At 45.2% G+C, this 27,653-nt stretch overlaps 1 protein-coding gene across 6 annotated transcripts in view; it reads right to left on the bottom strand.

The window, feature by feature from the left end:
* ATXN7L1 (ataxin 7 like 1) overlaps positions 1-27,653 on the bottom strand; it is a 199,166-nt gene that overhangs the window by 26,562 nt on the left and 144,951 nt on the right. For all 6 annotated transcript variants that reach the window (XM_074984152.1, XM_074984153.1, XM_074984154.1 and 3 more), the window contains 3 exons: positions 17,969-18,252; positions 2,357-2,439; positions 1,267-1,523 (listed from right to left, as the gene is read on the bottom strand). In XM_074984152.1, coding sequence (XP_074840253.1) covers positions 1,267-1,523; positions 2,357-2,439; positions 17,969-18,252 — 624 coding nt within the window. The remainder of the gene's footprint in view (positions 1-1,266; positions 1,524-2,356; positions 2,440-17,968; positions 18,253-27,653) is intronic.

The raw sequence follows: 27,653 nt of genomic DNA, 5'->3' as shown, positions 1-27,653 counted from the left end.
TTCGTCAGACCCTAACAAGAAGCGCTAATAGTCACTAAAGGTACATGCAGGCACTCCAACAGAAATGAGTACTTATGTTCTAGAACTACCTAAACCATAACTGCTAAGCTCATCTTCCTCACCTTTTCTGACCACTTCAGCTTTCTTTTTAACCTCTGTGGGCTTTCACCACCATAAGCGTAAGCCTTTACATCTCTTCAAAACTCTGACATTCCCTGCCTCTCTGCACATCTCCTTGTTGTCGCCCCTCTCTGATGTCAGCATCATCTGCCCGGATCAGCCCCTTACTGATGGCTTGAGGAGCAGAAAGGAGCCACAGGTATTTATTTCAGTCAGCATAACTTCTGAAGTGGCGAGTGCAGACATGGACACAAAAATTCCGTATCTTTCTTTGTACCTAAATTCCTGCACCCTTCATATGCCACTTGCTTATTTTAGAGGGCGTGCTGCTCTTTGAGGTCTGGACACTATCGTTGTATGTGTTTGTATGATACCATGTAACTGGGAGCCCATCCTGAATGAGGCCTCTCAGAAGCAGTGAAATATAAAATACTAAAAAAGAAGCATGGTTCAGCCCGGTTTGACTGACCTCATCCACCAGTGTTCCCTGTAAGCTGCATGATTGGGCAGCCACCCAGCTCATTAGCAGAGCTCTCAGGGTGCCAGAGCTGGCAGCAAGATTCGTCAGCTTCTTTAGAATTTGGGTTTCTGTTCTGGGTAAGCGTTTTTAGCCCTTGCGGTTGCAAAGGAGACCTGAAGAAGAAATGATGAGCTACAGCCAGACAGCCTGAATGACGAGTTCTAAGGGCCAGATGCTGATCACTTGATTTACGGTGAAGTGGACCTCCCTGTGCAAGCAGTCCCAGTAAGGTGAACAGGGTCTATTTGTGAATGAAGGTGCCACTTACCTTAAGCAAGAGACATGAGTTGCCCTGATTCACTCAAAAAATGATTCTAAAACCCATTTGTGAGCCTCTTTTGAATCCTAACTTTGCTCTCTTCTACTGGCCATTTTAGCTGGAATAGTCAGATACTCTGTGACTGACAGTCAAGCTCCCCTGCTCCAGTCAGACCCCCGTGATTTTAAATACCACCTTTAGTGTCACCTATTTCCGGCTCCTGAGAGGGGCCCTATATTAATATTTGATTATGGAACACTCCATACAAGGGTGGCACAAATATAGCATTACCTGTACACACGACAGAGTGACGTTTGCTATAGAAGTTTCACACTACAGTATTCATGCGTTCAAGATGATTGCTCACCTAGGAAGTACAGAATTGGGTAGTCTAGCTTTTGCATGAATTGTTACTTTAGGTTCTTGCCCAGAGGTCAGTGAAGATCCTGACAAAGAATCCTGTACAGGTGTGGGATGGTTCTGATGGGGTTCCCTTATAGCCTGTGGATGCTCCTTGTCTTTTGCAACGTCCTTTTCTCTGGATCGAGCTTTGTGTTCAGCTAGAAGGATGTCAAACTGTTTTCTGCGGCCTGGAACTGCTCGTCGATGGTTAAGTGAATGAGTCTAAAAATAAGGTGGTTAAAGAGAATTTGTGTATAAAATTGTTTCCATATGCTGGAAATGTCTGAAACACAACTCCACTTAGAACAACTTTAGTACAGTGATGGCAATAAAAAGGTTTTATTCCACCTTGCTCTTGATACATTCAAATAATTATTCTCAGGATGTGACCAATTTACCTTAAAATTATCTTTAGGGACAGTTTTCGTAACAGAAACTATCCATGTACCTTTTCCAAGACAGGAAATAGTATCCCAATAATATTACTTAAATTCTACAGAACACAGTAATCGCAGCTCTGAATCTACAATAAATAATTAGGTCTGGTTAGACTGGCATACGTATAAATACATATAAAGGTAGATAGTCAAGCACATTGCCCTGTTCTCCCCTACAGACCAACAGCAGTAGATACAGGTGTTTCCATACTGTGTTTTACACTGTTTTTTCAGCCATGTAAGCAGCTCTCAAATTATTTAAAAGAAAATGAATTTCATCTCAACTACAAGTAGAACATGTAACAGCTCTGATGCATATATTAACCGCAAATCAGGTGTTTCAAGCAACACTACTGAATGCATATAAAGAAAGTGTAATGCCCTTCATATCACAAATGACAAGGAAAACCTTTGTCAAAAATATCAGTGGAATGATGTAGATGCTCTGATTCATCAAAGAAACAGATAGAATTACTTTAGCAAGAATTACCTGTGAACAGTGTCTGAATACCATACCCATTGTCTGTAAGACAGGAGCAGGTATGACCTCTCACATTACCGTGGTGGGATTTTAAACTACAACAAAGCATCTGATATTTTATCTTCTGAGAAAAGTACCTTGCAGGTGAGTGATCTTGTGCAAGGTTTCTTTGTTTCAGGATCCAGTACTCCACAGTGTTTATTTGGGTCAAATTCTCTTTCTGTTTGGGAAGAAAAGAAAAGAAAAAAGTGTCTCAAAATACATGTTTTTAAAAAGATGGGTCAATTAAACTTGCTTCCTAGAAAATACGTGTTTTGTAAGGGACTGCAATAAGCTGTGCCTGGTTATTTACCCAGGCCCAATTTGAAACATCGTGAATCTACACCAGCTAAGCATCTCTTGTACCACATGCATGGCTGAGACAATACTGTTCTCTCCTTTCCCTACACATGGTTCCCATCAGTAAAAGCATGATTTCATTCACAGAATTCAGAGTACCTGCTATTACGTTAGAGAACACTTGGCAAAAGATCTTTTGCGAGTAGTAGTTAAGGACATTGTGTCATTAGTGCATTCAGAGATACAAACAAGAGAGTGGGGCTTGACAGGAGAGTCCAAATAGCAGACTAAGCCAAGAATTTTCGTTAAATTCCAACAACAGTAGAACCTCAGAGTTATGAAGCTGGCAATGGATGTGGTTCATACGCTGAAATGTTCATATCTCTAAGCAAATGTTATGGGTTGTTCTTTCAAAAGTTTACAGTTGAACAGTGACTCAATACAGCTTTGAAGCTTCATTATGCAGAAGAAAAATGCTGCTGTCCCTTTATTTGTGTAGTAGTATACATTTAATACAGTATTATACTGTATTTGTCTTTTTTTTTTCTTTTGGGCTCTTCTTCGGTTTGATTCTATACTTCTGGGTTCCAAATGAGATATGTAGTTGACTGGTCAGTGTGCAACTTTGAGGTCCAACTGTATGACTACCACTGTGGCCACTAAGGCAAAAACTTTCTATATATGGCCATTGATTTTCAGTGTCTCAAATCTTTGGGTACCCAGCTTAAGAAACCTACTGAGTCTTTGCTGCAGCTCTGCGTTACTTCATTTGGGAGTAGCAGGCACACACAACCTCTGAAGAATCAGGCCAACAGTATCTCCAGGTAGGCATTAAAAATTTGAATCATCGAAAATTATCAGCTACATTTGAAAGATTTGGCTTAAGTCTGTCCCTTCTTCATCATTTCTAAAAATGGGGTTAATAATTCTTATTTTCCTAGTTCATGGGGTCACCGAGACGCTTACTTAAAGTTTGTAACCCATTTTGAAAAGGGGAAGAACATACCTGAGTTCTGAATATTACTAACAATAAGAAACATCACCTGAAACATTTTAGTATATTTAATGCTAAATGTACTAGATTTACCTATTCTAATACTGTTTTTAATTTTGTATCTTTCATCTACAATTTACGTATAAAATAGGTTTTTGTTTTATACTATAGCACTGTTACAAAAACATTAACACAGTTAGTTTATGCCCTCCACCCCATTATTTTGATATGCATAGTTTTTTGTATTCCACTGTCTCACAAATAATGGAAAAAAACAGCTCTGTTCTTTACCAAATTCCTCAATTCTATGTTCATACAACTATGCAATTTTTAGAATGCCACTACTTTCAATATAGAGAACACTTTTAAGATCCAAAAATGCTTTAAAAGCAGTAAATCTCAACATCCTGGTTGAGGTAGGTATAAGTTACTATCCATTTTACAGATGGGTAAACTGAGGCACACAATGACATTAGGGGAGTTGCTTCAGGTCAGCTGCATGTCAGTGGCAGAGCTGGAAGCAGAATATAATTTCTGACTCCCACTACTTTCAGTAAATAGACAACATTTGCTTATAGATGCTGTAGCAACCAACAGATCTGAGAACTGTGTTCCACATATCTGTTGGTAGTAAGTGTATTAAGTATTTAAGTTTTTGATCACTGGATAAAGGGACATGGCAGGAAGAGGCAGGCATTCCAGAGCAAGTGTCCGCATCACCAGCATTGGAAAACTACAATGGCAATGAAATCTGTCCTGAGTTGGCGACTCTGCTGTAGCCCTTGAGTGTACAGTAAAAAAGATGAAACCACAGAAACAGTATCTTAAAATGTATGTTCACAAGCCAATTGTATGAGTCACTCATTCAAGTTAAGCTCTTACCTGCTAATAAAACATTGCTCTAGGCTCACTTACACAATAAACTTTCCTCCCCAAATTTAAAACAAGGTATACTGACAAAATTGTAACTAAGAACCACAAGAGAAACTCAGACACACCTCCAGGGAAAAAGCCAGAGCAGACAGACAATGTTCCAAATGCCCACATCTGACTGTGTGGAACCAACATGGAAGCCAATTCAACACCCAAGAGTATTCCACTAAAAACACTAGCCCTCCAGCCTCAGGAACACACAAAACTGGAACTGTCAGAAAATCAAATCTGACAGCTCAGAACTACATGGACGGAGTATGAGGAAACAGGCAGTTCCTAAAACAGCGAGCTCCCAAAACAGCCAGCTCCCAAACTATGCAGGACTTTAGAGACGTAAACCAAACTCCTGATTTGCAGCCAGAAAAACTGGAAGCCCATGTGGCCTACAGAGCAATGAAATAATAATACTCCTTGCAAGGAACACTGGTAAGTAAGCAGGTAAACCACATTTCCTTTCCAAGGGTAGCCAGGTACACCACATATAGCTCCATGGTAAAGTCCACATCTCAAACAAAAGATCACTGCCTTCTTGAAAACCAATGATAAAAACAGAGCTCTTGGATTCCCAGGATCCATGATGTCAGGTCAAAGCTCCAGCTGTAAAAGTGACCTTGGACTGCCACAAATCTGCATTGGCACTGGCCAGGCATGCTGCAGGGCTGACATGTTGATCCTCCAAAATGGGAGAGTACAAGCATTCCTCTAAAGCAACTATAGTGGGTGTTTTAGGGGAACACTGCAGTCTTTGCAGAATGGAAAGGAGGGATTGAAGTCCATAGCCTATAGCCACAGCTTGCAAATTAGCAGGCAGTTTTATTTAGCTGAGGCTTCCCGTTCTCCAGCTCTGGCCATAAATGGTTGGAATTGCACAAGGTTATTTTTTTCCATGTTAAATAAATAAATGGAGAGACACCTCTCTCATAGAGCTGGAAGGGACCTTCAGAGGTCATCAAGTCCAGTCTGGGCAGCTTCACTGACCACCCTCATCCAGAGCCAGCCTTCAGCTGCTGAAAGAACTTCAGCCTCACTCAAGGATGTAAGGCAGAGAGAGAGAGAGCAGGGTTCTGAGAAGGAAGTAAAACTGATGTAAACCAGTTTAAGCCTGTTGCCAGGACTGAAAACCACAAAGAACTGGCTCCACCTAGACATCAAGAGACAAACAAGCTTAAAAATTCCCCCTGTCCACTTTGTGGGTAAAACACGTATAGCGAGTCCTAGGTACATACCAAAGAATCATTTGCTTTAGCTCAGGCCACAAAAATGATCAGAAACCAACTGTGCAGATGGAGAACTTGCTTAAAACATCTCCTAGCCAATTTGGAGATATGTCCCCCCATCCCGCCCCCAAAGAAAATGTTCCTATATTGGCAGATATGGTGGACTGCTGAGTTAGTGCCATGTGAAACTGCCCTAGCATCACCGTGGCTCTAGTTAAGCAATATGGAAGAAGGCCTGAGAGTGTGATGACCTCTTCAGAACAGAGATTCACCCTAAGGACTCTTGCATATATAGTAAATATTTATAACCAAACATTGGGTTGTACAACGTCGCAGAAAGGCCGGTCGCTCAGGGACTAAGCCCAGAACCCAGCGCTCATCATCACTGGAAGAGTTCACTTGATTTAGCACACTGGAGTTGTCCTACTGGAGCTAGCCTAGGGCAAGTGTGAGCGGGGTGAGACCAATCACAGCACAAAACAACACTCCAACTACACAGAGTGGTCTGGTTAGCAGAGGAGTCCTGAGCTGCTGCCCACCTTCCCCTCCCCACTGCATTACCAGCTTGAGCATCAGCAGCTCAGGAGCATCAATCCAGCCCCCTTACAGGACAGCTAGGTCGCAGGTAAAGCACCATTTAACTTGAACTACAGATATGTGTTACTGTCCTTTATGTAGGGCAGAGGAGGGGAACCATTTTCGGTTGGGGGCTGCTGACCCACAGGCAAATCAGTCGGGGTCCAGACAAGTGAGAAACCGGAAAAACAAAAACAAAAACCTCCACAAACCCACAACCAGCCCCGCCCAAAGGCCCAAAACAAAACAATCCCTCACCGACGAGGTCCTCAACTGAAAAACCAACACAAAAGGGCACTCCCCTCATTCCCCTCACACACTGGCCCCAGAGCCTGGGGTGTGGTGGGGGCAGACTAGCATACTTTCCAAGTCCCTCTAAGCTCTGGGGTGCGGTCAAAGAGGAGGGGTTCAGTGTGGGAGGGGACTTCCAGGAAGTGGGCTTGGAATGTGGGGTCTGGGTAGGAGGGAGGGTGCAGGAGTGGGCAGGAAACTGGGGGGTCTGGGCAGGAGGGGGTGTAGGGTGCGAGAAGACTTTGTAACGGTCTCATGAGAGCAGATCGACCCCTCTGTGAATCCTCAGGAGAATCTAAACAGACCAGTCTGTGCAAGGTGAAAGCTGCAAACTGCCATGGGAACAGCTGCAGAATAAGCCGCGCTTGCCAAGATTTCAAGGCTACACTGGCAGTAGGCCACAAGAGATAGTGATAAGAAATGCATAGGCAATTTTAGGCAATCTTATGTTAATGAGCTCAGCTTTATCAGCTAGTGTTAGGAGGCCTGTTACAGAGCCTCTCCCCGAGCGAAGCTCCGGCGCGTCGGGTTTCCCCCCATGGGTGACTGCGGCGTCTCCGGGGCTCCCGTCGCGGGTGTCACGCGCTTTCAATAAACCAAATATAGCACTCTCCTTCTGGGTGCAGCCTCGTCTCTGGGGAACCCGAGCCTGGTTGGCTACAGGGGGGTTCTGAGTAGGGGAACAGGAGCAGGCTGGGGGTGAGGGTCTGACCAGGAGTGGGTAGGGGAGGAAGTTGCAAGAGCAGACTGGGCTCTGGGTGGGAGGAAGGGTGCAGGACAGTTTGGGGTGTGGAGTCTGGGAAAAAGAAGGATGCAGGAAGCAGGTGGGATGGTGTGTAACAGTATAAAGAAAGGTTACTCACCGTAGTAACAGTGGTTCTTCGAGATGTGTCCCCGTGGGTGCTCCACATTAGGTGTCGGGCTCGCCCGGAGCCGCAGATCGGATCTTCCAAGCAGTTTCTGCCGGACCGTGCATGCGCCGGTGTGCGCCGCTCCCTTGCACGCTCCTGGCCACGTGCACGATCCGGTCCCCGCCAGTTCCTTGACCAACTGCCTCGGATGCTCCTGCAAAACACTAAACAGAGATCCGAAGCGGGGAGGATGGGCGGGTAGTGGAGCACTCACGGGGACACATCTCGAAGAACCACCGTTACTACGGTGAGTAACCTTTCTTTCTTCTTCGAGTGTCCCCGTGGGTGCTCCACATTAGGTGACTACCCAGCAGTAACCCAAGATAGGAGGTGGGTAATCGGATTACGTGCAGCTTGTCCCCGAGAGGACCGCTGTCGAGAGACGGGTATCCTCTTGGAATACCCTGTGAAGGGCATAATGTTTGGCGAAGGTGTCATAGGATGACCAGGTTGCCGCTCTGCAAATGTCTTTTAGCGCAACGCCCTTGAAAAAGGCTGTTGATGCCACCACCGCCCTAGTGGAATGAGCCCTGGGCGTGGCCACTAAAGGAGTCTTTTTGAGTTCGTAGCACATTTTTATGCAGGATACAATGTGCTTCGAGATTCTCTGCGAAGAGAGACCTTCTCCTTTCGATTTGGGAGCGAGAGAGACTAGGAGTCCATCCGTTTTCCGGAAGGACTTGGTCCTGTCTATATAGAAGGCTAGCGCCCTCCTCACGTCCAGGAGGTATAGGCGCGCCTCTTTGTTAGAGTTATGAGGCTTTGGATAAAACGAGGGTAAAACGATAGGTTCGTTAATATGAAACTCAGAAGAAACTTTAGGAACAAAGGCTGGATGCAGCCGTATGGTTACCGCCTCCTTGGAAAAAACAGTGCAGGGTGGCATTGCCATAACTGCCGCAAGCTCGCTCACCCTGCGAGCTGACGTGATTGCGAGAAGAAAGGTCGTCTTTATCGTAAGGAGGCGGAGGGAAACCGTGGCCAAAGGCTCGAACGGTGGTCCCGTTATCACATTAAGCACCAGGTGCAAGTTCCACGAAGGTGAAAGCGATTTCCGAGGGGGGTATAGGTTTACCAACCCTTTGAGGAACCTGGTAACCATGGGATGGGCGAACACCGTGTGCCCTTCCTCTTCGTGTCTGAACGCCGAAAAGGCGGCAAGGTGGACCTTTAACGAGGATAGTGAGAGTCCTCCTCTCTTGAGGTCCTGTAAATACTCTAATATCACAGGCATAGGCACCGAAAGGGGGGCTAGCTGTTTGGTAGAACACCATGCCATGAAGCGAGTCCATTTCTGCTTGTAGGTCTTCCTGGTGGAAGTCCTCCTGCTACTTTCTAGGACTTGCTGCACTTCCTCCGTACATGTGCTCTCTAGGGAGCTGAGCCATGGATTAACCACGCTTGTAGTCGCAGGCCTTGGGGGTGTGGATGCACTATGGACCCCTGGGCTTGCGTGAGCAGATCCGGCGCCACCGGAAGGGGCATCGGTGGCCGGTCTGACATGCGCAGGAGTAGGGGGAACCATTGCTGTCAATCCCACGTTGGGACTATCAGGATCATTCGGGCTCCTTCCCTCCTGGCTTTCTGCAAGACTTTGTGGATGAGCACTGTGGGAGGGAAAGCGTAAAGCAGGGGGCCCCTCCAGGAGATCGCGAATGCGTCCCCCAGGGACCCCCATCCCAGTCCTGCCCTGGAGCAGAATCATGGGCACTTCTTGTTGTGTTGAGTAGCAAACAGGTCTATCTGGGGAAAACCCCATGAGTGAAAAATCGGTCGTAGCAGATCGGGATGGATCTGCCACTCGTGCGTGAGTGCGAAACGCCTGCTCAGCTGGTCTGCCTTCACATTGTGAGCACCTGGTAAGTACGAGGCTTTCAAGGTTATACTGTTGGCGATGCACCAGTTCCACAACCGGACTGCTTCTGCACATAAGGCACGGGACCGAGCTCCTCCTTGCCGATTTATATAAAACATGGTGGAGGTATTGTCTGTACTGATCCGACTACTTTGCCTTGTATATGGTCTCTAAAGTGTCTGCAGGCGTTGAACACTGCTCTGAGCTCCAGTATATTTATGTGCAGTGATTGCTCCGTGGAGGACCACAGCCCTTGCGTCACCTCTTTGCCCATGTGTGCTCCCCACCCTATGAGGGAGGCATCTGTAGTAAGAAAAACCGATATTTGTGGTTGGTGGAAGGGTACCCCTGTTAGCAGGTTCTTGGGGTTTACCCACCATTGCAGGGATTTGCGCACCTCTGTTGTGGGCGACACCACCCTGTGAACGGTGTGTGCTGCTGGTTTGTATACGCTCGCCAGCCAGTGCTGCATGCTGCGCATGTGTAACCTGGCGTTCTGTACTACGAACGTCGCTGCTGCCATGTGGCCCAGAAGCTGTAAGCATGTCAGAACCGGCACCGTAGGGCTGAAGGTGATGACTTGCACGAGGGAGCTGATGGCCCGAAAGCGTGTCTCTGGTAGATACACTCTCGCTGTAATAGAATTTATGCGTGCCCCTATGAACTCTATGTCCTGTGTGGGGTCTATCTTTCATTTTGCCGGATTGATAACCAGGCCGAGCGAAAAGAACGTGCCTGCTGTGATGCGTATCATGCGTAGTACCTCCTCCTTCGAGGCCCCTTTGAGTAGGCAGTCGTCCAGATACGGGAATATAAATACCCCGTCTGTGCAGGTAGGCTGACACCACTGCCAAGGTCTTGGTGAAGACTCTGGGGGCCGAGGAGAGGCCAAACGGTAGGACCTTGTATTGAAAATGTTCTTTGCCTACCATGAACTGGAGAAATCGTCGGTGAGCCGGATGGATAGTTATGTGAAAATACGTGTCTTGTAAGTCGAGGGCTGCGAACCAATCTCCATCGTCTAGTGCCGTAAGGATGGAGGTGATTGTGATCATCCTAAAGCGTTGCTTGTGCAGGTACCGGTTGAGGCCTCGAAGATCTAAGATGGGCCTCCAGCCTCCTGTCTTTTTCTCCATTAGGAAGTACCTCGAGTAGGACCCTCTCCCTTGTAGTTGCTCCGGCACTCTTTCCACTGCCCCTATGAGCATGAGATGGTCTACCTCCTGCTTGAGCCTCGCTACGTGGGGGGCCTCCTGGAGGTGGGGCCTGGGTGGAGGTCGTGGCGGTGGGAGCGACTGGAAGGGGAGGGCGTACCCCGTGGCTATGATCTCCAGCACCCATTTGTCTGTGGTGATCCTTTGCCACTGGTCATAGAATGGTCGGAGGCGATGGTGGAATAACCGCTTCGGATGACCTTGTGCGATGGTAGTGATGGCGCAGCCCTGGATCTGTGTGTCAAACTTGTGGCCTTTGGCCCTGCCTCGAGGACGCATGGCTCTGTTGGGAACGTCGCCTGGGAGTTCTGTACTGCTGGTGCTGTTGATGTCGCCCTTGCTCGTAACCCCTGTGGTACTGGGGACGCTGTTGCTGGTACTGGTACCGTCTTTGTTGAGGGTAGTACTTTTTCTTTCTGTATGGAGGGGTGTAAATCCCCAGGGTCCTAAGTGTGGCTCTTGAATCTTTACTGGAATGAAGGACCGAGTCAGTTGATTCAGCAAACAGCTTCTGCGAGTCGAAGGGAAGATCGACGATCTTTGCCTGCAGGTCCCTCGGTATTCCCGAAGTCTGGAGCCAGGACTCCCTTCGCATCACCACTGCCGTAGCTGTGGAGCGTGCTGCTGTGTCCGCAACATCCAGGGCGATCTGAACTCCCGTCCTCGAGGCCGCGTAGCCTTCTTGCACGATGGCCTTGAGCACCGGTTTCTTGCCCTCTGGAAGCGAGTCCATGAGGGAGGTTAACCTAGTGTAGTTGTCGAAATTATGGTTCGCTAGATGCGCTGCGTAATTTGCCATTTGCAACAGTAGAGTGGAGGAGGAGTAGACCTTTCTGCCGAACAGCTCTAGCTTCTTGGCATCTTTGTCTGTTCCCCCTGTCTTGAATTGAGATGTCTTTGATCTTTGTTGCCACGACTCCACCACCAAGGAATTTGGTTGTGAGTGTCTGAACAGGAACTCCATGCCCTTTGCTGGCACGAAGTATTTTTTTTTTTTTTATCCGCTCTCTTGTGGACAGGCGGAATAGTCGCAGAGGTCTGCCATATCATAGTGGCGGACTCCAAGATTGCGTCATCAAGCGGTATTGCTATTTTGGAGGAGGCCGGAGGTCTCAGATTTTTGAGGAGCTTATGGTGTTTCTCTTGCACCTTTGCTGTCTGGATGCCTTGCGTGAAGGCCACCCTCTTAAACAGCTCTTGGAACTGTTTGAGATCATCCGCAGGATGGACGTCCCCCGGGGCCATAGCCTCGTCCAGGGAGGAGAGCAAGGAACCACTAGGGTACGCCTCTCTGGACCCTTCCGGTTCCTGTTGATGATGGTACATCCACTCGCTGGAAGCTTGCAACGGAAAAATCTCGGGGTTCCATAACCAGTTCCCCCTAAGATACTTGAGTCTCTGTCCCCGTTCGCGATTGCCCTCGGGGATACAGGACCGTCTGTGGGGATCTTTCCCTGGTAGATTGCCAGTGGTGTCTATGCCCCGCATGATAGGGGCGACCATGGCAGCATGGGCACTGTTCTTGGGAAGGTGACCTAGACCACTCCCTTGGTGCATACCCTCTGCGTCTGGGGGAGCGAGATCGTTGAGAGACCTGGGACACTGGAGAGAGCGATTTGTGATAGTACTCCAGCGGCTCAAACCCCAGGAAGGGTGAAGGTGGTCCCAGCCAGGGCGAGGCTGGTTGTAAAAATGGAGACGGGGGCTCTGGCTAGGCTAGGGGGGACCCCTGCCTTCTAGTTGGAGTCTGCAGCATGAGCGGAGGGCTGAGAGAAAGCAACTCTGCAGCCCTGTCTGGAGAGGGGCTGCGGTGCCTTGTTTTGTGTGCAGCCTTCCCCCTCCCTTGAGGGGGTGGCTCCGCCCCCTGACGTGTAGGGGATCTCGGCCCCATCCGCGCCGTGCTCGGCACGCTTATGGGTGGTGCCGCACGGGCGGTGTCCTCCAGTGCCTGCAGGCTGCGTGCCTGCGCGCTCTGCACCGCCGGTTCCCCGGGGGTTGGTGCCGCTGCTTGCGGTGCCGCTGGTACCAGCGCTTGTTTAGCCGCCGCCCTGCCTGCGGTGTGGGGCGGCTGTTTGATTATCGGAGGCTGAGCAGCCTCCACGTGGCTCTCCGTGCCGCTGCTGATCAGCTGTTGCTGCGGCTGGGGGCTGTGCGCTCCTCCCGTCTCGCTCGCTGTTGCTGCCGGCAGGGATCGGGCTGGGGAGACTTTCCTCCGTTTTTGTGGTGATGGGGTGAGGGAGGCAGCTTTCCTTTTATGGGCCCCGGAGGGTCCCTCCTGCTGCGGCCGCTCCGGCATGTCTGGCTGGAGGGCCTTGTCGAAGAGCAGCATTTTAAGCCGCATCTCCCTGTCCTTCCTTGCTCTGGCTGTTAATTTTGCACACAAGGAGCATTTCTGCGTGACATGGGACTCCCCCAGGCACCTTATGCAGTGACTGTGCCCATCAGACGCTGGCATTGCCTCTCGGCAAGACTCACATTCCTTGAATCCTGAAGAGGACATTGTTGGTGAGTCTTTCAGTTGTTAATGGGGTACTTAGCACCTTCTCTGTGCTGTTTTCCCCCTCTCTGATAGCCTGCCGCGGCAGGAGGGCTAATGGCCCTAGGCTCCTGGCCTCTGGTGCTCCGCTTGTTACTAGGACTGGACTGAATTCCGTCCCGCTTGTTGTTTCTTTTTTTTTTTTTTGAAAATAACAACTGGCTAACTTAACAGTAGCCTAAGAACTTGAAAACTTTAAAGAAAAACAGTTAAAACCATTGAATACGCTAACTTGGCCGTAGCCTAGTCGGATTCCGTCTGCAGCCGACAGCTGTTAAGAGGAACTGGCGGGGACCAGATCGTGCACGTGGCCAGGAGCACGCGGGGGAGTGGCGCGCACCGGCGCATGCGCGGTCCGGCAGAAACTGCTTGGAAGATCCGATCTGCGGCGCCGGGCGAGCCCGACACCTAATGTGGAGCACCCATGGGGACACTCGAAGAAGAACAAATATGTGTTTTCTATAACCATATAGAAAAGCCTTCCTCTACAGTCAGATGGAAGAGCAGCAGCCATTAGCTGAAAAGCTGGGAGTCACATACCCATATGCTATCTAAATTTCATTACAATAGGGCCACACCAGGCTATTAAGAAGGAGAGTTGTCCTAAGGGCACTCACTGACACCAGACAAAAAACCAGATCTCAAATTGGGTAGAGAAAACTTACGTAACAACATTTTGCCTGGCAAGAAACTACTTACCAATAATTGAGGTTATGGAATCTTCATGCTCTGACGACTGTCTTCACTTTCCTATTGGTTGTCTGTATAAGCTCTGTCTGGTTTGTAATTATTTCTGTCTGCTGTAGAATTAATTTTGCTAGGTGTAAATCAACTAAGGTGGTGGGATATGATTGGTTAGGGAATTCTGTTACAGTAGGTTACGACTGGTTAGTAAAACAATACTAAAATAATTGGTCACGGTATAGCTAAGCAGGACTCAAGTTCTACTATATTAAGTGCGGTCCAAGAAGGAAAACAGCAGGAAGGAAAGGGAAAGAAAGGTAGGAAGAAGAAGATGATGACGATTTGAGAGAAGAACTCACCTGCTAGACACAGCTAAGACCTGTGCTCCCAGAATTCCTCAGCACGATGGTGAGGGGAAGCAACCAGCATTCAGAGAGACTGACTTTGTCTGGTCAACATGGGAAGTCTGCTTGCCTTTATCAGGTTTGGTGAGCATGATGCTGTGTGCGTAGCATGTATTCTGCATACTCGGTAATTGTCAATAAACAGAGAGTAGGAATATTACCATGTAAGGCTTTTTCTGTGGCAAAGACCCTGCACACCCGCAGGATGTTACACCCTGAGCCCTAGGAATTGGGTAAAGGTGTGTGTGTCCCTGAAGTGTGGAAGGGCTAAATAAATTTGTGTGGGTAATAGGGAGTTTGGTGGGAGAGAGTGCAGCTTACTTGTGTAGCACCCCCAATGCACATGGCTCTGGGCTCCCTGCCGCCACCCAGGCACTGCCCTCCACTGCTCTGATTGGCTGGAATTCCAGCCAGTAAGAGTGGCAGGATAAGGCCTCTGGGCAGCGCTGTCACTCCCTCTCCCCTTTCCTTGGCTGGGGGAATGGCAGCAGCACCATGTGGAACTGCTTCCTGTACTTCCTCCCCCAGAAGGGCCCATTGGCCAGCTCCGGCTGCAGCTTGCTTGATCCGGCCCACAAGGGTCAGGGCTCCCTACATTGCTGTGAGCCAGATTTTGGGGAGGGGAGTCCCCAGCCTTGGGGTCTGGATCCAGGCAAGTCACCTACCCCTGATTTAGGGGAAAAACTTGAAATACAGCTTGAGCTAACAATGCACTGAAGTCAAGCTCCCATTGCCCAGAGAAGAGCGATTAAAAAGATTTTTGAAGTTAAGCTGTTCAAAATGTTAATGTTTTCTGAAACTATTCTTTCTACCGGTATCTTCAGGGGTTTTCTGTCAGAACATAATGCACTGCATAAATTAGATCCTAGTCAATGAAACTTTAGGTTAAAAAGATAAAGGATTGGTTTACACTACATATGTCTAGCTTTGCTGAATTTTGGTATGGCCAACTGCAAAATTTTGGGACAAAAGTTTTGCTGTGTGCCACCTTTAACTACCTGAGAAAGACGACACCATACTAATGACGTTGGCACAATGCCCTCGTTCCACAGTACACACAGTCTTAGCAAACACACCTTGCACTGTTTTGGAGTGAAGCCATTTTAATGAGGCGATAAACACTAACTTAAAAAAAAACAAAAAAACAACACCAGACAGTCTATTCTGCTTTCCCATCACAGATAAAACTGTGCAGGTTATGACCACAGCTTGTGCAGCCTCCCCATATCCTTCCTCCTCCTCACCATTAAGAGAAACCAGATGCCAGTTTTGCCCTCTGTGTGGATGTGCATACGTGTAGCCCTCTTCACCCGTGGGGGAAGAGAAAATTAGAAGCAAGTTTTGCCTAAATGCTGGTGTCTTCCTGTAAATCTGTCTATAGGTTGAACCTCTCTAATCCCAAACTCTCTCATCCGGCAACATCTGCAATCCAGCATGATTATCATTAGCTGGATGACCACTTACCATGGGTGTGGCCAAGTCTCCTGTGGCCCCATGAAGTTTGCTCACAGCCACCAGTCCTGGCTCTCAGTGTTCTGTGCTGTTATTTAGCTGTAATTTACCTCTAAATGTCTTTTAAGAGCCCAGTAAGCAGTGGAAGTGTTAGTAATACTGCTAGACAATACCAACTTCCCATTATCTGGAAAATTCTCTCATCCGGCACTGGTCAGGTCCCCAGACTGCCGGACGAGCGAGGTTCAACCTATAGTATTTCCTGATGTTTAAAATAAAAACTTCCAAATTATTTACAGTGTGAGAGGTGACTTCCCATCAGATGAGGATGATGGTTGTACAGTAATCCCCCAATTTACATGGAGGCTGCATCCTGGGCAACTGCCACGTAAATTAAATCATGCATAAAATGGGGTGGGGGGAGAGGTTGGGGAGATCCCTGGAATTCCTCTGGCTGGGGGAGTGGGCAGGTGGAGCCTCTGCAGAGCTCTGCTGCTCCCCATCAGCTGGGGGAAGCCTGGGAACAGCAGTGCTCTGCTGCTGTTCCAGCCACCCACTTCCCCTGGCTGGGAGAAGTAGTACAGCGGCTGGCTCCAGATGCCAGCTTCCCCAGCTGGTGGGAGAGAGAGAGAGAGAGAGTGCGTGTGCGTGTGCGTGTGCGTGTGCGCGCGCGCGGGCAGCCATGTGGCCTCTGGCTTCTCCCAGCTGGGGAGCACACAGCTGCTTGCAGCCCAGTTGGGGGAGCTGGGGGATTGGAGGGGGGGTAGTTTTGATTTGCACTTAACTCATGTTAATGTGAGTTAGGCACTATTTTGATTTGCACTTTGAGGGTTTACTGTATCTGTGCTGCCTTTTTACCAACATTAAAAACTGAATGTTGCAAACAGCCTGTACCCTAAATTTTTTGTCCCTTTTAAAGGATTATCAATGCAAAATGGGTAACTGTTTTCAGAGAGTAAGATTAGCTATATTGCACAACTATACAACTAACAAACTGGATCCACATACAAAAACCCTTTAAAAACCCATTCATTAGTACAGGCATGGTGTTGAACATGAAAGAGACACTAACAGCATAGCCAATGGATGCCTTGCAAATGAAAGAAGTTATGTTTCCCTGTTGAACTAACCACATGGGTATAACAAGAGTCCAGGAATGTCACTCAGTCATTCTAAGCCTAAAGTGCCTTTTGAATTAGTGCAAAGTGGTGGCTGCAGCTGGAAACAGGAGAGCTTTTCTGTCGTCCCCAAGGTGAATCATCACTGAGTTTTGCAGTCTGTTATTGTCAAGTTTTTAAGTTCTCAGCTATTCTGATTTTTACAAATGACAAGCACGCAGAATACAACTAGAGCGTGTATCTATGTCAAATCAAGAGTCCCAGACCACTGTGATACCAGATGTAACTCCTCCAATCATCATGCTTACTCTATTGCTAATTTGCACACACATTTTCATTGGCTGAATGAGAGACACTGCATAAATTTTATGTGGCGCAACTGCCATGCCCATGCGTCCAACAGCCACTCGCACAAATTGGCACTACTTATACAATACAACCAGCACATGCCACCATCTTAAGCTCATACAGTCCCTTGCCAGGGCATACACCTCTTGTTTTCCACCCCCAACAAATCCACAGACTTCTCCCAGCACAATAAAACCCATATATAAGTCAAAAACTGATCACGCACAATAAGCCCCAAAATCACTCAGAAGGCCTACAGTGTCTGCTGAGTTAGTGTGAAGTGATAGAAACAGCTATAAGCAGGCCAGAGAACTTTTTTCTGTTTCAAATATCATCAGATTCAGTCATCACTGTGATTTGCAGTCTGCTATTGGCCAACATTTAACTTCTCAGGGATTTCTGGGTATTTTACAACTTTATGAGTTACAGTCATCAGTCAACACGGGTTCTCAGCTACAATATTCATATTAATGCTTCAAATCTCAAGAATTCAATCAGAGTGATGTGAAAACATCACTAAATCTTGGTAAGTTGATCATTACTACTCTAGTCTGTAGAAAATTTGTAAAGTAGGTCTAAAAATAAACTAAAGAGACAGAGCCTGTTGCTTTTTATTTTACTGCATTCAATCCTTAGATATTCTACACTTTATAGGACAAAGAACTAACCACCCAGAGGTTAATTCTAAGCCAAAACCTGTATTTCAGTAGGATATATGTTATCCATATGGCAAGGGCTTGAAGGTTAACTAGGCATATTAAAAACAGCATTCTACAGTAAATGCTACTGCATAATACAATACCTGACTCCTCAGCTGCAAAAATTATTAATGAAGAATGACTGAGTATCTCAAAAGGCACACTGTGACATCACTCACCTGAAAGTCTTTTGTAAGGCTTGTTACTGCTTTTAGTGCCGTTTTGGTGTTTCTTGTCTATTGAAGGAGCTAGAATTCCTTTGCCGTTCAGAAGCTTTTCTGGTGATGGTGGCACTGACTTAGATGTCAAAGCAGAATTTACCAAAGTTGGAGCAGGTATGGTGGATGAAGAGGCTGAGGAGGAGGTGATGGTGGTAGTGGTTGTAGAATTCATTTTAACATTGGCACCATCTGCCTTCACTAGGTTAGGAATTTTCTCTAGACTGACTACAGGAACAGGAACACTGCAAAAACCAAAGAAAGAGTCTTCAAGTTGTTTTTTCTATACCACAGGATTTACCGTTTTCTTTTACCGCTGTATTTTATTATGAATTATACACAGTTACATATGAACTTCTGGATTAAGTCCTATAACATCCTGGGACCAGACTAAAAATGAGATACTTTGCAAATATGTTACATTTTGTCCAGTGACATAACTTGCCATTTTTGAAAGCAAGGATTTTTCAGAATCAGTTATATGGGTCAGCAAGGTATGTATTTTCCTTTTTTAAAATCAATTTTCCCCACTATTTATAATTCTTCTTTTGAAGCTTGAAATTTAAAATAAGGTTTTTTTATAAAGATTTTATTTTACCTTTTTTTTTTTGCTGTATAGTGTTCACCATGATTGTGTGCTTTGCTATTAGCAATCTCAACATTAATTAATAAAAATCTATAAAACATTCGATTGCTTAGAAGGGTCCCAAAAGGTTATCAGCCTTTTGGGGTCTAGCAGGAAAGAGGTCACATTTTGAACTTGACAACTTTAACATCTTCCCATTAAATATACTACAAACTCTGATGAGTTTAGCAGATCTCTGAATACATTTTAACACAATTTTAAGAATTAAAAAATTAGCTTATTTTTTCCTTTCTAGAATAAGCTCAGCAATAATGAGCACTATATAATTTGACCTTTTTAACAGTACATTTATGACATTAACAAAGGTAACATTCTCAAGTCAATACAAAGGATAGAAGCCATATTTTTTAAAGTTGAATATAAAAAGTTTATTTTAGCCCTAAAATGCTTTGACTTTACTAGCTGACATGCAGATGAGCAGAGAGACAGCGCAAACACACTTTTTCTCCATCCAACATCCATCCTCATATTGCTGGCCAGCTTCTAACCCCCAGCTCAGGCCTTCCCCAGGATAACCAATCCAACAGATGAGAAAAAGGCACAGTGCTTTAAATCCAAGTCTTGTTAAAAGGCCACAATGAAAACATATTTGTTGTTCCCTCCTTCTCACACCCTTTCTGAGGTATTTCTTGTGCCACACAGGATGTGCTTAACTACTACTTCAGCAAATCCATATCCAGATGACATACAAATTCTCTGGTGATACTGTCAGGGCATCACTCCACACTGAGAAAACAAACCGTCCTTGAAATTCATGGGCTGTTCCTAAATATGAACAGACCAAACCTTAACCAGAAAGCACATCACTTCTGCTATTTTCTCACCATTTGTTTGCGTGGCCAAGAACACAAAAACGGTCATACTGGATCAGACCAACGATCCATTGAGCCCAGTATCCTGCCTTTCAACAGTGGCTGATTCATGAAGAGAATGAGGTAATTTGCCCTGGTGTCCGTTCCCAGCTTTGGCAGTCAGAGGTGTAGGGAGTAAAGTACTGAGTATCTGACCACCTTTGATGGATGTGTCCTACATCATCTTACCGCTTTTTTGAGCCCTGCTCTACTTTGGGCCAATCACTTAAGCTCTCCTCACATGGAAGCTGTTCCATACCCTTAATCTTTTTACTGCTCCTCTCTGTATTATCTCCAATTCTAATGCATCTGTTTGCAGATGGGGCAGTCATAACTGCATGCAGTATTCAAGGTGTGGGCATAGCCTCGGATTTATATAGGAACATTACAATATTTTCTTATTATTTATCCCTTTCCTAATAGCTCCTAACATTTTGTTAGCTTTTTTGACTGACATTGAACAACGAGCTGATGGTTGCCAAGAACTAACCACAATATCACTTAAGAATAAGATACTGGAGTCAACAGCTGCTAGATCCACCCCTTTGTATGTGCAGCTGGGATTACGTTTACCAATGTGCTTAGTTTTGCATTTATCAACACAATTTCATCTGCCATTTTCTTGCCAGTCACTCAGTTTTGCGAACTCCTTTTATTAACTCATTGCAGTCATTTTTGGACTTAACAATCTTGAATAATTCTGTACCATCTGCAAACTTTAGCATCTTACTGTTTGCCCCTCTTCCCAGATCATTTCTGAATATGCTGTTCAGCACCTGTCCCAGTGAAGAATCTTGGGAGACCCTGATATTTACCTCTCTCCACTGTGAAAACTGACAATCTATTCCTACCTTTTATTTTCTACCTTGTAAACAGTTACTGATACAGGAGAGAATGTTCCCTCTTACCCCACAATAGCTTACTTTACTTAAGAGCCAAAGCCAGTCTGAAAGTCAAATTATACTATATCCACTGGATCCCTTGCCACATGCTTCATGCCTCTCAGAGAATTCCAATGAATTGGTGAAGTATGATTTTCCTTTACAAAAGCCATGTTAACCCTTCCCCGAGATGCTGTGTTCCTCTGTATGTCTGATAATTCTGTTGTTTTCTGCAGTCAGACCCAGTCTGTTTGCCTGGTATTGAAGTTAACCTTACTGGCCTCTAATTGCTAGGACCTCCTCTGGAGACGTCTTAAAAAAATCAGCATCACATTAGCTATCCATTAATGCAGTGGTTCTCAGAGGGTCTAAGAGCTCTTTCATGGGGTTTGTGGAGCCCTGCTGCTGGAAGCTGGTGCCCAGAGCAACAGTGCCTCCCATGGGACTGAAGTCCTGCGACCTGTGGGGCTGAAAAAGGAAGCTTGTGCGCTGAGCCCCAGTGCCCCCCTCGTCCCACTTGCAGCCAGGAGCAGAGTAGGGCTGAAATTCCAAGCTCTGCCCCGCTTCACAGCCAGGAGCTCCATCACCACAGACAGAAACCTTGAGCCCATGGGCAGAGTTTTGAGGCACAAAGGTGTTGCCTTCCCAAACTGCAGTGCCTTACCCCAAAATAGGGAAGTTCTTGGGGCAACTTCACCACCCCCCCATCTCCTCCTCTCCCCCAGCTAGCTCCTAAGCAGGAAGATGGAGCCAAGCTGTGAGGCGCAGCTGCTCCTCAGGCTGGTGACGCCATGGAGTGGGCAGCCATGGCATTCCTCCATATGCTGCTGGTGCCCAGGCCTGGGGCTGCTCCTCTGCTTTGAATCCTTTTAGACTCCTCATGCAACCAGTCAAAGGTGTCCAGGCAGCTCCAGGCCTAGCCAGTGGCACCCAGCCCTAGACAGGTGGATGGCCTGATGAAGTGAATCAAGAGGTGGAGCTCCCTCCCTGGACCTGTTGTGCAGAGCTGGTCCTTGGGCCTCTGCCCAATAGAAGTCAAACTATGCCCATGCCCAAAGGTCTTATCCCTGGCCTGAAGCGGCACCCTCAAACTCCATGGGGACCCAGAATTTTTAGTATGTTGAGAGGGGCCTCAGAAAGAAAAAAAATACTGAACCCCTGCACTACTGGGTACTACAGACTGAGCTAGCCTCTACTCTGAATCCCTAAGATAACCAGCTGCTAAAACAACAGACCATGCCAGACAGATAAACTTAGGATGAGTCAGAGTGTAAGAAGTTGTTTAGTCATTGTCTTACAGAACTTTAAATTGTATATACACACCAGTTAAAGAAAAAATGCATTAACTGGATGGAAACAGCTCTAAGTTCTCCTTAGCATAATTTTATTAAATGTTTCCTTTGAAGCACAAATCAAATGTATTAACTAAGGACGCTATTATCACTGCATATATTTCGAGATGGCAGCAAATGTTCACAATGGCGTAGATAGTCAAAAAGAGTTTATATGGCTACATATACATCTCCTACTGAATCAATACAGAAACGGAAACATGCTAGCATATGTCTGTTACGTACAGTATTTTTGCCAGGAGCATAAGCTGCCAGTGCTGCAGGACATGCAGGAGCCCTTCTTGACTTTGGAGTTCAAGATATTGGATTTTTCATACAAAACACCGAATGACTTAGGACTTACCAGTTTGAGAAACTGCCTCTTCCCCTGCCGCATTGCTGCAGCTGGCAAAGGTGCCAAGGCTGACATTCCCTTAGTTTGAAAAGGCATTTTCTGTGAAGGGCTGTGAACTTTGGAACACTGGTCCAAAATAGTCCAAAAGTCCATCAAACTTCAGAGCATGATGCAAAACCTGTGTTTCTCCAGGCTTTTGCAGAAGGTGAGTAGAAAGCTGGAATGTGTGACTGAAGGACAGGGGTCCATGACTGGAGCACGTTCACCTCTCCTCTCCCAGGTTTTGAAGAGTTAGGTATATTTTTGTTTTATCAGTCCCACTGCAGGCTTTAATATGGCAAAAGCACCGAGAGGCTTGAGATTTGGCTAAATAATACATGTGCCAAATCAAAAAATAATCATGCAGAAAAGCAATATTTAGGTCTGATATTAATTAGATGTCTCATCACAGAGGGCTAAATTCTGAAGTGGAAAATCTGATGTAAGTGGTTTGAAAACGGGAAAAACTGTAGTGTAATCTATACATTCTCTGTATTCAATAGGTGTGTGAAACCAGTGCAAGTTACAAGGGACTTGTGCTCAAGCATATCACCTATACCTTCTTTACCTGCTATAGTCTCACTTCTACGCTGCATCGAAGTTGGCCCTCTGTGTGTGTTCCTTTCTCCAACCTCCTGAATTTATTCAGTGAAAACAGAAATCACTATTTATACAAAAGTGACTTCTGGGAGAAAAGCTATAGTCTTCTTACAGATGACTGAACTACAATCATATAAGAACACAGGAAATCACGGGCAATTTAAAACAGAGTCAAGTACAGCTAACCCTTGAGAGACACTGCACATCTTGGGTTAATGTGACTGTCAGCCCTGACAGGAGAAGGAAACCATTCCTGTCAGGGGCAGCAGCCTGACTCTTGTTGCTCCTAACAGGAGTGGTTTCCCAGTCCCTCTCCACTTGCAGAGCCAGGAAACCGAGCAGGGCAGCAGCCCTGGTTAGTTGCCTGGCTCCAAGGAGTGGAGGAGAGCTGGGAGTCAGACTGCCCCCAATTCCTGGCTCCCCTCCACTGGCTGGAGCCAGGAAAGTGACCAGGACTGCTGCCCTGATCAGTTTCTGGGCTCTGCAAGGGGAGGGGAGCCAGGAGCTAGGCTGCTGCCTGGTTCCCAGCTCCCTGCTGCTTGCAGGACCAGGGGAACTGACCCTAAAGGGTGGGAAGCTTGGATCCAAGAGACAGCCTGGTTTTCCTCTCCCTGTTACTTGCAGAACACCAGAAACTGATCAGCCTGGTCAGTTTCCCAGGTTCTGCAAATGGCAAAGAGAGGGGAGCCAGGCTGCCCCCTGGTTCCTCTCTCCCCTTGACTTACACAAAAATTTGAGTGATGCGGGGGTTGTAGGAATGCAACCCCTGCATAACTTGAGGGTTTACTATAGTTTTTATCATGTAAAATAAGGCTGAATAATCCTTAAAGATGTTTTTATTTTTATACAGGTATAAAAGGGGCAAAAGCATTCTCCCAAACTGGTTTCTTTATTTACCTCTTAAAAGTAATGGGAGTGAAACAAGAACAGTGGCTGAGAACTTAACTTTTTTTAGATTTATAACTCAGAATTAAAGAGTTTTGAATGCATATGGACCAATGAGCATATTAAGAAAGCCCAGCAGAGGGTACAGGCTTGGGTCAGTTTCAGAGCACCTAATCAAACAAGAAAACAGGATGAGTTACTCCTCAAACATCTACGGTATGTCTAGACAAGAGGTTTTTGTCAGCAAAACATCCTTTTTGTTGAAAAAACCTGAGGAGTGTCCAGATTCCCAAGGGTGTTCCATTGACAGCTGTACCTTACTAGCCAGGAGGAAGGATGTCCCTGTTGACAGAGATCTGTCAACAAAAAGCCGGTCTGGATGTTCCAGGGGGCCTTCTGTTGACACAAAGGGCCCCAAGGACAGCAGGCAACCCTGTTTGCTATACTTCTGCTTGGCCATTTTGCCAACAGAGCGGCCATGCAGTCCGGCCACACTCTGTCGACAGAGGGGGTTACTCTTCTGATCCGCCCTGAGGACTGGCTGTAATCTGTCAATAGAAGTTTTGTTGGAAGATATATTCTGACAAAAACTTCTCATGCAAATCCCTCTAGTCTAGACATAATCCTACTGTCTGTAATGTTTGAAAAGAAAACTTGCGATGTTATGAGGGACTATAATTTTGGAGACATGCTGCACGTCTCTCATGGTCATAAGTAAAACATTACTAGAGTTTCAAAAATTACAATTAATAAACTATAATTACATAGTTTTCTAACACAAAAGGCATTGCATTCAACACAAAGTAATTATTTTGTAACTCATTATGACACAGAATGATTAAATCAATAACCGAGCATGAAGCTGTTGGTTGTTCAGGGATCAGAAAGCTATAGTTTTTCTTCAAGAGATCACCGATAAACATGGTGTCTCATCTTTTTCACTAGCTTTATATATCTCTTCATGCTTCAACCACCATTCCAGAGGACATGCATCTAAGCTGATGATGGGTACTGCTCAAGAACAGCCCAAAACAGAGCAGACCCAGGCATGTTCATTTTCATCAGCTGCCACAAGCTGAAGTTGATTATCTTTTTTCATGGTTTGGGTTCTATAGTTTCTGCATGAGAATGCTGTTCTTTTAAGACTTCCCAAAGTATGCTGTGTACCACATCTCTCTCAGATTTTGGAACGTACTTCAGATTCTTGAACCCTAGGTTGAGTGCAGTAGGTATTTTCAGAAATTTCACGTTGGCATCATCTTTGCTTTTTATGACATTTGAAGTGGAAGTATTCATAAAATGAATAACATATGTTAGTTCTTCGCCCAAGACTGCTTTAATATGAAATATATGGCAGAATATGGGTAAATAGAATAGGAGATGTGCAATTCTCCTCCAACGAGTTCAGTCACAAATTTAATTACCACATTATTTACATGAGCATCATCAGAACTGCAGCATGTCCTCTGCAACAGTGGTCAATGCATGAAGAGGCTTATTAATCTTCAGTATATCTGGCATGTAAACCTTTGCAACACCAGCTACAAAACTGCCAGGTAACCGACTATTCTCACTTTCAAATGACCTTCTAAACAAGAAGAGAGCAGCATTATTTCCTATAAAGGTAAACGAATTTGTTTCTCTGAACAACTGGCAGAACAAGAGTTAGGAATGAGTGAACCTGTAGGTGGTAAAGCTTTACACTGTTTTGTTTTTGAGAGCAATTATGTAACAAAAACTCTATGTTTGTAAGTTGCACTTTCACAAAACAGAGATTGCTCTACAGTACTTATGTGAAGTAAACTGAAAAATACCATTTCTGTTTTAATTTTACAGTGCAAATATGTGTAATAAAAATAATATAAAGTGAGTACTTTACATTTTTTATTGTTTTGTAACTCAAATAGTTATTTCTGCAAATGTAGGAAAACATCCAGAATATGTAATAAAACTCAACTGGAATTCTATTATTTAACAGTCCAATTAATTATGATTAATATCTATAAGCACAATTAATGTTTTTAGTTAATCATGTGAGTTAACTGTGATTAATCAACTGCCCTACTTTTTCACTGTATAAATTTGGAGGTGAAGGAGAAAGAAATACAATCATGACTTACTATATTCAATATGAGCAAAAGAAAAAAAAAAAAGGAAAGCCCCAGTCAATAATGGATATACTTGGTGCAGTAAACTCTTTCATAGCTGGTGCTCTATCATCTGGAAGTCTCAAATAACCAGCATTTTAACCATAAGTAAATTTTAGTAATGTTTTCCATAAGAACAGTATAGTGAAAGCAAATAAAAATAAATACAGCACATACAGTGTAAGTTTACAGTGTATAATACTACTGTTGTTGATAAAGTACTCTGCATACATTTTTGTTTGTTAATATATAATGTTTTTCTTTAGTGTTATGCATTGCTAGGTCTAACTCTCTACTATCCAGAATATTTGAATATTTGGCATCCTCCCAGTCCCGGGGCTGCTGGACATACAAGAGTTTACTATACTTCAAAAAGGTTAATTTTCCAAACCTGAGGAAAAATTAAAAAAGAAAAAGATGAAAGAAAATTGCAGTTCTTTAAGAAGAGTTTCTTAAAAGGCCAAAAAGCCATGATTTCACAAACCAGGACGAGAACAACTTAGGCTAAAAGTCCATTACTAGTTCAGTAGTTAAGTAAAGGCAGTAATTAGAAAAATTGGCCCTTCTATATCTCAAAAAAATACAACAGAACAAAATTTTAAAGTGATTGATATAAATAACGTGTTATGAAGTCTAGAAAGTCAGCAAGGGAAACTAAAGACATCAGGAAAAATCCACAGTTGGCAGAACTAAAGGCAAGGAGTGTTTGCAGTGTATTAGTATCAAAAGAAACGCCAACCAGGGTGTTGAGCCATTAGTAGAATTGTTAATAATGACGCAGAAAAGACAAAAGTGCTTAATAAATATTTCTATTCTGTATTTGGAAAGAAGCAGGATTATGTACACTTATCCCTAAGGATGAAGCACTTTCCAGCTGATTAATAACCAAAAAAGATGTAAAACAACATTTACGGGCAGTAAATATTTTTTAAATTAGCATGCCCGGACACCTGACATTCAAGAGTCCTAAAAGAGTTGGCTGAAGAGATCTCTGGCCCTTCTCATGTTCAAAATTAACACATCTTGGGATACTAGGACAAAGCCACAAGAATGCAAGAGCGTTAATACCATGACAATGTTCAAAAACGATTAACATAGGTTGGCTGCCCTGAGCAAAGTAATGGAAGAGCTGATATCAAACGCACCTGACAAAGAATTAAAGAATAAGAATATGATTTGTGCTGGTCAACAGATTTATGGAAAATATTATTTACCTGTACAGGAACCGTTGTTTGAGATGTGGGCACAGATGCAGTATTCCACTCCAGTGTGCTTCAGAGTATGAGAACTTTGCTTATCAGCTCTTATTGTCTGCTTCTATAGCCTCTTCCCTAGATGAAGGGACGATATTGCCATGACTCCCTTCAGTGCAACTCTGATAAGGAGTGATGGAAAAAGGGCCGTAGAATCTACATTTGCTCCCAGGTCTCAAAGAAAAACAGCTTCAATTCTGTTTTTTTCCCCCTTTGATTGGTTGCAGACATGTGTTCCACTAAGGTGACCTACAACCAGTATCAGAAAGGGGTGCAGCTAAAGAACATTTGCAGAACTGCCTGCCAAAGTTTGCTTCTATGAACTGAAGGTGGCCGCTCTGCAAATATCAAACACAGAACATCACTCAGGAACATGACGTAAATTGTTGGGATCCAATTTGAATGAGCCACTGGTCTTTGAAGAGATGTAGACTGTACTATGCCATATGCTGTTATAATACAGGAAGTAGTCCATCTGGAGACAGTCTGCATGGAAACCACCTGATCCTCCAAAAGATCCAAATAAGAGACAAAGATTTGATATGACTGAGGACTTGGAGGCCCACAAGGCCTTGAAAATAAATCTACACACCAGGGAGTCAGAAAAAATTGTTTTCACTTAAAACTGTGGCATGTCAATATCCTTGTTAAGCGGCCC

Source organism: Carettochelys insculpta, chromosome 1, assembly GCF_033958435.1.
Source record: "Carettochelys insculpta isolate YL-2023 chromosome 1, ASM3395843v1, whole genome shotgun sequence".
Classification (NCBI taxonomy): domain Eukaryota; kingdom Metazoa; phylum Chordata; order Testudines; family Carettochelyidae; genus Carettochelys; species Carettochelys insculpta.
This window is presented reverse-complemented; position numbering and strand designations above follow the sequence as displayed.